General features: G+C 42.8%; 1 protein-coding gene across 1 annotated transcript; it reads left to right on the top strand.

Moving 5' to 3' along the window:
• Positions 1-12,138: 12,138 nt before the first annotated feature.
• On the top strand, positions 12,139-12,468 carry LOC122108128 (homeodomain-only protein-like). Its single transcript, XM_042680103.1, has one exon. The coding sequence runs from the start codon at positions 12,139-12,141 to the stop codon at positions 12,358-12,360; it is 222 nt and encodes a 73-aa protein (XP_042536037.1). The 3' UTR covers positions 12,361-12,468.
• Positions 12,469-13,109: the final 641 nt, after the last annotated feature.

Here is a 13,109-nt window from a genome sequence, read left to right as displayed (position 1 = left end):
TGTAATTGTAACCCCTCTGTACAGTATGTTCACAAAATAAATAAATAAATAAATAAATAAATAAAATGAAAAAAAAAAAGTCTTTGAAAAAAAAATTGAAAAAGCAAAAAATGGTTTCCTCTGGATGAGAGGGTTTGGAAAGTAAAAATTTCTTACAAACCCCAAAAGGTTTGTGTATGTAGCAGATAGTATGAGTATGTCTTAAAAGATAAAGCTTATGAATAAAGTTGGTATGTTGACTGTGATTAGAGTTGACTGTGATTAAAATTGATTGACTGTGATTAAGATTGATTGACTGTGATTGAAATAAAGTCAAGATTAATACACCGATATAAAAGCAGCATGCCAGTCTTTATGTCCATCAATAAAAGTAATTGTTTGTACACTATTAAGTTTGTCCATTTTTAATGTATATTTTCCAAGTATGTAAGCCACCTTGGATATAGCACTGACAATGGTTTAGTTCAATCTTCAGTAGTATCCTAAAGTGCTATATTTAATTAAGCAGTTTTAAAATTCTCGTCCCATCCACTAACTTTTGTCATTACAGATTTTATCCTCTGCAGTATTTAGCAGATCCACAGAAAAATAACTCTGACAAGGATTTGTTGGTCAATTCTTGACAAGTTACAGGTAAGCTCTGCTTATTATTTCCATTTGTCTACTTGTTGCTTTAATTGGAAATAAAAAGGGTTTTTGTGGCAAAGATTCATTTGAATTCAATTCAAAGCCAGCCCAGGAAGAAAAATTCCTCTAAGACTCTTATCTCCAATAAACTACTCAAAATTCAAGAAGTGACACTGGGGCTCTAGCCTTGAGCAAAAGAACTCAAGGACAGCACCCAGGCCAATGAGCAAAAATGTCAACTGGGACTAAGCCATTCCAGCAATGAGCACCTAGACCCCCAGGACAAAGCCAGGCCTGACAACAAGGGAATATGGAGAGGAGTTAGAGCAGATGGTGTCACATCCTAAATGGTGCCGCTTTGTGCTCACCCTTTCAAAATTAACCAGAGGCAGGAGATCAAGGGAATGGTTAATAAGTTTCCTATCATTTAACATTCATGCCTGTCTACCTCCTAACTGGACAGGAACTTACATTCCCATACATACTCTATAATCCAGACATCCACCAAGGCCTCCAACAGGGGCCCTTAACCACTCTAATCCAGCCCCATCTGCTGACTGCTTATTCTTAACCAGTCCACAGTGCTCTCCCTCACCCAGTCAGAATTAGTTAGAAACATTTTCCACCAACTCCAGGACCACCTGAAATACAAAAAATACAACTAGCCAACTCATCCAATTTTTAATTTTCTTTCCTAAACCCTTCCTTCTGCCATTTATGCTCAATCTAATATTTTTTCTGACCTGGTGAGATTTCTTTCAGATTTCATCCAAAGACACATACATGTGTTCACTACCAACGAACAGTCACTATTGCCTTCTCCCAACCAACCTTCACATACCTCTGAGCCAGCTGGACCACTGTTTCTAAGATAAAGAAGCTTGGAGTCAGTCTTCTTTGAGTCACTAAGGAACTGGAGGACCCCGCTCTAAATTAGTAATGGTCTGAGGACAGTCGTGCTTTTGACTGGCTTTCTTATTGTCCTTATTGTAATATTTTGCCTTTTCCTGGGCATAGGACTGGGAGTTACAGCCCCACCAAAATGGCCTCTGCATTATTGGATTCTGCTGAGCCTAGGTTACTGCCTTTTTTTCTATTTTCTTATCTCCTTCTCAGGCTCCTGTGATCCTAAGATGAAGCTGAAAAAAACCTACTTCCTCCTCCAAGAAATGGGGAGTCAGGTACCATGCTCTGTCTCCAAGATGGAAAAGGCATCCTATATTTCTTCCCTGTGCTCAACCAAGGTTTTTGTTAAATCAGTTATCACAGCCCCCAATTGAACACTGTTGTGCTGTAAATCCTCTTTATCGTTCAATATGGGACCTTGCACTTGCATTGTGTGTTCCCCAGAACAGGAGACTTTCACTAAATTTCAAGTATTAGCTGATAAAGATCTCCCCAGGATTGCAAGCTAACAAAAGTGAGCCCTCCTCCTTCCCCTTTTTGGTAGAAATGAGCCTGGTAACTATGGTAACATCTGTAAAAAGAGCCTCATGAGGTCTGTATCACTCCATAGCTACCAACAATCAGGTAGGCAAGGCTCTCCAGGCTTCTGATAATAATAATAATAGTAAACCACAGTAGCCCTTAACATGCTACAAACTCAGCTACCTCCCAAACAGAAGGGCCCTGAATTTATTAACAGTTAAAAAGGAGGAGGGGGCTTGCCTTTTCTTGGGAGAGGAGTGTTGCTAGATGCTACTACAACCTTAAGGCCCAATTGGGATTCTCAGATCTTTAACAGCCCCTTCTGGAGACCAATTACTGTCTGGCTTATACTTTTCTTGGGCTTGCTGATGGCAATTTTTTGCCTTACTCTAATTATACATTGCCTACTCAGGCGTCTGCTAAACATTCTCATGAAAAAGATGAGAATCTTCACCAATCGGACTGCCAACCAAATGCTCCTAGAAGAGCACCTGGTCAAATGACCAGAGCCTGAGAAGGAGATAAGAAAATAGAATGCAGAAAATAGAAAATCTGGAACCACTGACTACTTCAACACTTTGCAGCAGGAAGCAGGCAGCTCCGGAAAAAAAAAGACTTCTGTCCATATTCCCAGTCTGGTACCTGTTCCTATTAAACAAAAAAGAGGGGAATGTTAGTATCTCTAGCCCCCAGCTGCTGCAATCAGAAATCCCCACCCCAGCTACGTGCTATCTTTAGCATTCAGCTGTGTAAGTAGAGTTCTTTCGGCCATTAGTCCCCTGACAATAAAAAAATGTCCCTGAACAAAGGACAGGTGCCATTTCTCCTTCTCCTGTGAGAGAATTGGACTTGTCAGCCTCTGCTGACAGTAAACTCCTGTTACTATACATGACTGTCTTCAGGTAGTCTTCTGGGATGGTTGCTTTCAAGAAGAAAAGAAAGAAAGGAAAAAGATAAGAGAAATAAAGAGAAAAGAGAACAAATGTTCAGTGTTGGCAAGGATGTGAAGAATTTGGAACCCTTCCTTTGTGGACTGTTACTGGGGATATAAAATGGTATAGACCCTATACAAAAAGACATGCCAAATCCTCAAAAACTAAAAATAGAATCACTGTATGATCCAGTAAGCTCAATTCTGGGTATATGGCCAAAAGGTTTGAAAGAAGGATCTCAAAAAGATATTTTCAGGGGCTGGGAAGATGGCTCAATGCTAGAGTGCTTGCCTTGCATGCATGAGGCCCTGGGTTCAATCTCAGCACCACATAAGCAGAAAAAGCCAGATGTGGTGCTGTGGCTCAAGTGGTAAAACACTAGCCTTGAGCTGAAATGCTGAGGGACAGCGCCCAGGCCCAGAGTTCAGGACCCACGACTGACAAAAAAAAGAGAGAGATTTTCAGTATTTTACCTCTCATATTTTGTATGGGGAGCAGGAAATTGTTCTTTCTTTTTCCGTTTCTCCCTCCTTTAACCTTGTTACACTGAAACAAATCCTTGGCAAAAACTTTCAAATAAAAAAGCCTGGGCTGGGAAGGTGGCTCAGTGGTAGAGCGCTTGCCTTGCATGCCTGAGGCCCTGGGTTCGATTCCTCAGCACCACATAAGAAAAAAGAAAAAAGCCGGAAGTGGCACTGTGGCTCAAGTAGTAGAGCGCTAGCCTTGAGCTGAAGAGCTGAGGGACAGCGCCCAGGCCGAGAGTTCAGGCCCCACGACTGGATCCAATAAATAATAAATAAATAAATAAATAAACTACACATTCATATTCATGGTAACATTATTCATAATAGCCAAGAGATGAAAAAAAACTCAATTTCCATGGGTTGATAAATGAATAAACACAATTTGGTATATACACAGTATTTTTTCTTTTAACTATTTATTTGCCTTCTTGTTGTTTATATTTGCTTCTGTTGTTTTCTTATTACTATACCTTAGTTGTACAAGGAGGGCTTTACTGAAACATTCCCACACATTCATCCAATACATCTCAATTTACTTCTGACCACTTTCTTAAAGCAACACAGTAAAAATAGGTTTAACTTTATTTGCATATATGCCAACAAGCTCATTGATTACATTTATCCTCATTTACTCTCATTAGCCAAGCCCTTCCTGCTGGTATCCCTGTACAGAACCTGTTTTAGTTTCCTGTTGTTATCCTTTTTTTTTCCTTGTGTTTTAATTTACCAAGTAATTTTACTGTGGTTATTTCAGACGTGCTCATTTTGTTGTTTTTTATTTGTTTGCTTTTTGAGATGTGGTTTTGATATGCAGCCCAGGCCCACCTCAAATTTGAGATCGTCCTGCTTCAACTTCTTGACTGCTGAGATCGCAGGTGTGTACCATTATCCTAGCAGTAATAAGCCATTTAAATGAATATATAGTCACCTTTTTACTTTTTGGTCAGTCGTGGGGCTTAAACTCAGGGTCTGGGAACTATCCCTGAGATTTTGTACTCAAGGCTAGAGCTCTATCACTTTGAGCCACAACTCCACTTCTGGTTTTCTAGTGATTAATTGGAGATAAGAATCTTACTGGAGGGGCTGGGAAGGTAGGTGGCTCAGTGGTAGAGCGCTTGCCTTGCATGCATGAGACCCTGGGTTCCATTCCTCAGCACCACATAAGCAAAAAGAAAAAAGCCGGAAGTGGTGCTGTGGCTCAAGTGTTAGAGCACTAGCCTTGAGCTGAAGAGCTGAGGGACAGCGCCCAGGCCCAGAGTTCAGGCCCCATGACCAGACCCAAAAAAAAAAATCTTACTGGAGATGCATATCATGGACTTTGCTGCCTGAACTGGCTTCAAACTGCAATCCTCAGATCTCAGCCTCCTGAGTAGCTAGGATTGAAAGTACCCATTCCAGAAGACCACAAGGACACAGTCACATACAGGAAAAAGAGTTTTTTGCCAGCCAAGGTTGATAAGGCCATCTCCCCCGCCAGGAGAGGAAAAAATGGTGCCCATCCTTTGTTCAGGATCAAATTTATAGTCAGGGGGCCTAGGGGCAGGAAATACAGAAAGTCCTCTGAATGTGTGCTCAACTGAATGCTAAAGATGGCACATAACTGGGGTGGGGTTTTCTGATTTTAACAGTTACAATTAGACAGCATTCCCTCATGCAGCTGGGGCTAGGGGTAAAACATGGCTCTTGGAAGTGAAGTAGGAAGACCTGCCTGGTCTGAAGACCAGTTGCAATTAGGCCTGGCCAGATCAACTGGTTTTGTGGGAGGGGCTGAGGACTGGAGATAAGAGGACATGCTAACAGGTGTGAGCCACCAGCACCCAGCTAATACAGTCATCTTTATTTCAATTCATACATTCATTCACTCTCAGAAATCTTCTTAGTATAACACATATCTACAGTAGAAATCCCAAGCTGGCCATCAGGGACCTCTCTAAAGAGATCTAATTATCGGCCTGTACAATCACCCATTCAGAATAGAACTAGAAATGCCACTGTTGCTGGGCGCCGGTGGCTCACGCCTGTAATCCTAGCTACTCAGGAGGCTGAGATCTGAGAATCGCGGTTCAAAGCCAGCCCAGGCAGGAAAGACCGTGAGACTCCTATCTCCAATAAAAACCACTAGAAAACCGGAAGTGGCGCTGTAGCTCAAGTGGTAGAGCACTCGCCTTGAGCTGAAGAGCTGAGGGACAGTGCCCAGGCCCAGAGTTCAAGCCCCACAACCGACAAAAAAAAAAAAAAAAAAAAAAGAAATGCCACTGTTTCCTTGAGGCTGATAAGTGGAATATTATTTAGTATTAAAAGAGAAGAAAAGGGGCTGGGAAGGTGGCTCAGTGGTAAAGCGCTTGCCTTGCATGCGTGAGGCCCTGGGTTTGATTCCTCAGCACCACATAAGCAGAAAATAAAAAGCCGAAAGTGCACTGTGGCTCAAGTGGTAGAGTGCTAGCCTTGAGCTGAAGAGCTGAGGGACAGCGCCCAGGCCCAGAGTTCAGGCCTCACAACCAGAGCCCCCCCCCCAAAAAAAAAAAAAAAAAGAAGAAAAGCCAGGCATAGTGGCTCATGCCTGTAATCCTAACTACTCAGAAGGCTGAGATCTGAGGATTGCAGTTTAAAGCAATACTGGGCAGGAAAGGTGGTGAAATTCTTATCTCCAATAAACCACTAGAAAACCAGAAGTGGTGCTGTGACTCAAGTGGTAGAGCACTCGCCTTGAGCTGAAGAGCTGAGGGACAGCACCCAGGCCCAGAGTTCAAGCACTATGACTGACAAAAGAGAGAGACAGAGACAGAGAGACAGAGACAGAGACAGAGAGAGAGGAAAATTCAGACATACTATACAACCATGGTAGGAACTTTGGGGACACTTTGCTACCAAAAGACAATTACATAAGGTTTTATTTATTTGAGTTTGTTGTTTTTTTTGTAGGGTTGTGTTTTTTGGTTTTTGGTTTTTGTTTGTTTTTGTTTGTTTGTTTGTTTGTTTGTTTTTGCTAGTCCTGGGGTTTAACTCAAAGCTTAAGTGCTGCCCCTGAGCCTCTTTGTGCTTAAGGCTAGCTCCCTACCACTTGAGCCATAGTACCACTTCTGGCTTTTTCTGAGTTGTTTATTGGAGATAAGACTCACAGACTTTTCTGTCCAGGCTGACTTTGAACCATGATCCTCAGAACTTAACCTCCTGAGTTTAGCCACCAGCACCTGGTTTGAGGTTTCTTCAGTAGTCCAATTCATAGACTACAGATAGAAAGGTGGAATTTTCAGGGCTGATAATGAGGAACATGGGGGGGGGGAGTAAATGGTTACAGTTATAGGTTTGCAGAATAAGAAAGTTGGGGAGATCCACTGTACAATACTTGTGAGAAATCCATCTTAAATCAGAGTAGCTTACTTCCTTTCTGTTTAACTTGTACAAATTGTTTTTCTGAGAAGTGTCTGCTTTGGCCAAGTGGCTTGGCCCTTGTTTAATAACATGTTAGTCACATGCTTTTCCTGCTGCACTTTAAGACATCCTGCCAATAGCTCCTTAAATTTTAGTTGCATCCTGTTAATGAAGCCACATCATTTTGCAGATTATGAATTTGAGCTCAGACAATGTAAGCAGAGGGGCAGGACCTGCTGAATAGGGATAAAAAGGGAGCAGCCCTCCTGCGCTCTGTGCTTGCTTGCTAGATTTTGGCTGACGGCATACCCTTCTGCAGAAATAAACCTTGCCTTGCTGAATTCCTTTTTAGCATATGAAACACTACTGTATTACACACTTAAAACCAGATGGTAAATGTTATATTTGCTACAAGCAAAAATAAAAATAACAGAGACAGATAAAATGTAGACTTATTGCTCCCCGACCCTTGACTTCAAATTACTATAAACCCTGAAAGCAACACAAGAGACATGGAAGGGAGCCATGAGGGGTCATAAAGGCGAAGCCTTGGGACTTTGGGATTGGAGGAACAGCATACTGACAGAACATCTTACTACCTACCCAGCAGGTGGCTCAGCTTCACCATCCCCTAACCTGGAAACAGAAGCTATCCCAGGTAGACTCGTTCCTCCTTGAGCTCAAACAAACCCTCAAGTGACAATAGCTGAGCTCAGCACCCCCTGCCTGGAGGATCCAAACCTAGCACTAGTCTCACCAGACCTGGCAGATAGCAACACAACTAAGCCAGGTGCCCATGCTTCACACCTGTAATCTGAGATACTCAAGGAGGCTGAAATGTGAGGATCACAGTCTGAGGCCAGCCCAGCAAGAAATTTTGAGAATTTGCCAATTAAGCACCAAAAAGCTGGTAGTGGAGCTGTGTGGCCCAAGTGGTAGAGTGCTAGCTTTGAGCAAAAAAGTTCAGGGACAGCACCCAGGTACTAAGTTTAAGCCCCAGAACTGGCAGGGAAAAAAATCTGAATGATATCCTTAAGAATGACCTTGCTGCCAGGCGCCAGTGGCTCACGCCTGTAATCCTAGCTACCCAGGAGGCTGAGATCTAAGGATCGAGGTTCAAAGCCAGCCTGGGCAGGAAAGTCTATGAGACTCGTATCTCCAATAAAGCACTAGAAAACCAGAAGTGGCACTGTGGGGCTTGCCTTGAGCTGAAGAGCTGAGGGACAGCACCCAAGCCCACAGTTCAAGCCCCACGACCAACAACAACAACAAAAAGAATGACCTTGCTACAAAAGGCCCAACCCATGGAGCCTCTTTTTCTCTGTAGACATGAGTCTCCCCTCTCCAACCCAGAGATGACAGAGCCTTGTCACACTAGCACCTGACCAAGGAAGCAAGGCAGATCCTGCCATAACAAATATCAGTCCAGGGAGCCTCTTCATCCCCATGGACCTGGATCAACACTAATGTTCAGTCTGGGAAACCCACTCTATTATTTAGTCCACCAACAAGGACCTACAGAAGTCCCAGTAACACAGAGAAACCAAACACATCAAAATAATGCTGAAAAGGATCTAATAAATGCTCACTAGAACTAGAGGCCATAAAATTGTGATCTGCATGCTAACCTAAACAAGGTGACTGTTAAAAGATTCGAAAAATAAACTGGGTTTGGTGTCTCAAACCTATAATCCTAGTTGTTTAGGAGATTGAGATCAGGAAATTCCTCTATATTTTCCTACGGATTGCAGAGTCTGAGTTTTTGTTATTGGTAGGTTGGTTGTTTTATTTCTGTATTGAGACAGCATTTCATTTTGTATCATTGAATGGTTTTGAACTCTCCACCCTCCTGGCTGTGCATCCCAGTTGCTGGGATGTACCACTTCACCTTACCTTTTTTTCCCCAAATCTTTCTAAATTTTTTTTTTTTTTGGGTCCAGTCATGGGGCCTGAACTCTGGGCCTGGGCGCTGTCCCTCAGCTCTTCAGCTCAAGGCTAGCGCTCTACCACTTGAGCCACAGCGCCACTTCCGGCTTTTTTTTCTTTTTGCTTATGTGGTGCTGAGGAATCGAACCCAGGGCCTCAGGCATGCAAGGCAAGCGCTCTACCACTGAGCCACCTTCCCAGCCCCATCTTTCTGATATTTATGCTGAGCCACTTTACCAGCCTTGGTTTGCTTGTTGATTATTTTTTAGATAGGATCTCACTTCCTGCCCAGGGGCACACCTGTGTATAAATGCCTGTGTTAGGCTTTCTCATTGTATGGAGGTTTCCCCATCATTGCTCCCAGCTCTCATTTAAGTAAAAGTCTCATGAACTGCCTAATCTGTGATCTGCCTAATCTCACCTCCCATTTCTGCTTCCCAAATGGTTAGAATCACAGGCATGAGCCACTGGTACCTGGCTCTTAATTTTATTTTTATAACTCTAAGGGGAGGGGAGAAACAGAGAGAGGGCGAGGGAGAGAGTAGGATGAAAGGAGAGAGGAAAGGAGGGAGGAGGGAGGGAGAGAGGGAGACAGACAGACAGACAGACAGACAGACCCTGTCTCCAAAAAGGGACAAAACAAGGAGGAAGGAAAGAAGAGGGGAGGGGAACCAAAGGATGAAGAGGGGAGAGAAGGGGAAGGATGTTGGTTTGGTTTTGATTTTATTCTGGCCAGCGGGTTCATTGGATCCACTGGGGAAAGAAAGCGATTCAGTGTGGTTGAGGAAGCAGTAGGGATGATTATGGAAAATAATAAGCCAGTCACAAAAACACTCATACTAAACAATCGTACTTGTTTGATTGCCTTAGTCAAATTTTAAGAGATGGAAAGTCAAATGGTGGTTGCCAGCCTTGGGAAAGAGAGGTCTAGTTTCAGAATAGTTTCATTTTTGCAAGATGAAGAAAGCATTGGAGATGAGTTGTACAATGATGTAAACATATTACTGAACTGTACACTTAAAATGGCTAAGGTGGTAAAATTTCTGTTACATATATTCTACTAGAATTTAGGGGAAAATAGCTAGAAGCTTTCTGTTACATTTAATGTGCCCAACTTCCCCTTGACATGTAGATGCACTTATATTTCCCCTTTTCAGATGAGGAAACTCAGGCACAGAGATACAATATATTTTTTAAAAGAATCCCGTTATGGGGCTGGGAAGGTGGCTCAGTGGTAGAGCACTTGCCTTGCATGCATGAGGCCCTGAGTTCAATTCCTCAGCACCACATAAGCAAAAAGAAAAAAAGCCGGAAGTGGCACTGTGGCTCAAGTGGTAGAGCGCTAGCCTTGAGCTGAAGAGCTGAGGGACAGTGACCAGGCCCAGAGTTCAGGCCCCATGACTGGACCCACCCTCAAAAAAAAACAAAAAAAAAAAAAACAGAAAAAAAAGAATCCCATTGTATCTTAAATCATGATTTTTTTTTTCTTATGCCTATTTTGAGTTGTTAACTCTAGGTGCTCTACCACTGAGCCACATCTCAACCTCTGGCTTTTTGCTGTTTAACTAGGCCCAGAGTTCAGGCCCCACGACCGGACCCAAAAAAAAAAAAAAAAAAGAATTTACTGGATTGTGTGCCAGGGCTGGCTTAGAACCATGATCCACAGATATGCCCCCCTGAGGAAATAGGATTATAGATGTGAGCCACTGGCTCTAGACTCTCACACTTTAAAAACAGAACAAGTTGCTGGTGGTTCATGCTGTAATCTTAGCCACTCAGGAGGCTGAGATCTGAGGATCACAGTTCAAAGCCAGCCTGGGCAAGAAAGCCCGTGAGACTCTTATCTCCAATTAACTACCAGAAAACTGGAAGTGGTACTGTGACTCAAAGTGGTAGAGCACCAGCCTTGAGCTGAAGAGTTCAGGGATAGCACCCAGGCCCAGAGTTCAAGTCCCATGACTGCCAAAAAATAAAAACAGAACAGGGCTAGGAAGTTGGCTCAGTGGTAGAGTGCTTGCCTTGCATGCATGAGGCCCTGGGTTCCATTCCTTACCACCACATAAGCAGGAAAAAAACAAAACAGGAAGTGACATTTGTGGCTCAAGTGATAGAGCACTAGCCTTGAGCTGAAGAACTGAGGGACAGTGCCCAGGCCCAGAATTCAGGCTCCACGACAGACACAAATAAATAAATAAATAATAAAAACAGAACAAAAAAATCTGCAACATTACTGTATATTTTTTATTTTTGTTAGATTTACATATATATATAATGAAGTTTGATCACATATCTCCTCACTACCATTTTTGTCACTTTTACTCCTCTTCCTCATTCTAAAACGTGTAGCAGTTGTCTTTGTGAGTGTAGCTTATTTGTCATAACATGATGATCTCCATTTTTATCCATTTCCCAGCAAATGACACATTTGCACTCTTTTTTATGGCTGAATAATACTTCCATTGTTTATACATCCTATTTTCTTTTTTTGGGGGGGGGTGGTCTGGTCGTGAGGCCTCAACTCTGGGCCTAGGCGCTATCCCTCAGCTCTTCAGCTCAAGGTTGGTGCTCTACCACTTGAGCCACAGTGCCACTTCTGGCTTTTTCTGTTTATGTGGTGCTGAGGAATCGAACCCAGGGCCTCATGCAAGCAAGGCAAGCACTCTACCACTGAGCCACCTTCCCAGCCCACATCCTATTTTCTTTAGCCATCTATCCAGGGATAGACTGTAAGGCTAATTCCATAACTTGACTATTGTGAATAAGGTTCACAATCAACATAGACATACATACATACATATATATAATATATACATATATATAATTAAATAGTTGGCAAACCACCACTTAAATGATTCCATGAAGACTTTGTCACTTCTGTACTCTATCACTCAAGAATCCGCAGCAGTCTCAGAGTTCTGGGAAGAATGAATTCTGTCCTGCCTAAATGTAAGTACTATGATACTGTAATTACACAATTACTATAATTATCAGCATTCATGCATGCATATTTTATACATATACCCTTAGCCTGTTTAGTTTTTAAATACACAATCTTTGTTTTTTTTTGTGGTAAATGCAGTTAAAATATGTTTGTTAAATAAAACATATATATAAGTATGTGAACAAGTATATGTTCACGTAATTCTTCTGGAGTGTTTTTGAGTTATTTTTTAACTTGAAGGTAATCTTAATGCCATTCAATTCACAAATATACTCATTTAGATACCCAGTCCAGATCTTCCTCCACGCCTGTGAGGAGAGCGGCAGAGTCACTGTCCGCCCTAGGATGGATGCATCGCCTTGGAACCACGGCCAGCCACACCAGGACCATGCCTGCGGAGAGCCGGAGCGGCCCCATGGAGGACCAGGTGGAGATCCTGGAGTACAACTTCAACAAGGTCAACAGGCACCCGGACCCCACCACGCTGGGCCTCATCGCGGCCGGAGCCGGCCTTTCGGAGGAGGAGACCCAGAAATGGTTTAAGGAGCGTCTGGCCCAGTGGCGGCGGTCTGCAGGCCTGCCCTCGGAGTGTAGATCTGTCACCGACTAGGGAGATGGTGGACACTGGCAGCCTTGCTCCAGGAAGACCATCTGCTGACCACCTGCTGTTTCTCACCTCAGCTTAATCAGCCCATTTTGATTTTTCAGGGCAGTGTCGGAGGCTGATCTACTATTTAACACAATGTTGTAGTTTTTTTTCAATGTATGTGACTAGAAAAGGACATGCCAACAGGAAACTCACACACAGCTTCCGTGTCATGCAACGGCTTAGCCAGGAAAGGGGTGTGATGTACATTTACTTCCCCTTGTATCTCTGTGACAGATGTGTGGAAACCATGTAAGTTTGCGTTTGAGTCTGCATTTCAGAGCAAGCAGAGCTTCTGCTGACAAGATCAAAAGATGGAGAGTCCAAGAAGTTTCCTCATGAATCTGCTTCCCTGAGTTGTATTCACCACATTTTATTTAACAGAGATGCTCTGGTGCAGACGCTGAAATGCACTTGAATGATTCACGTTGCATAAAACAGCATCTTGGCTGGAGAGTTGCAGTCATTTGGAAATATAGGCTAGAAGATAGAAACTCCAATGGGCTGATAAACAAGTCACTTAGAAAACGACAGGATTATTTAAATGCCTTTGTTAAATTTATTTTGCTAAATAAAACGAACTGCTTTTTTCTCTAAAATAAATAAATAAAATAAAATAAATACCCAGTCCTACATATCTAAAAACACACTGCAAACATACAAGTATCTGGTCTCTCCATATCAGCCTGTATTCATATCATGGTTTGGAAATG

Source organism: Dipodomys spectabilis, unplaced genomic scaffold (assembly GCF_019054845.1).
Source record: "Dipodomys spectabilis isolate Male_0828 unplaced genomic scaffold, ASM1905484v1 ptg000054l, whole genome shotgun sequence".
NCBI classification, from domain to species: Eukaryota; Metazoa; Chordata; class Mammalia; order Rodentia; family Heteromyidae; genus Dipodomys; species Dipodomys spectabilis.
The sequence above is the reverse complement of the archived record's forward strand: the minus strand, read 5'-3'. Positions and strand labels throughout refer to the sequence as shown.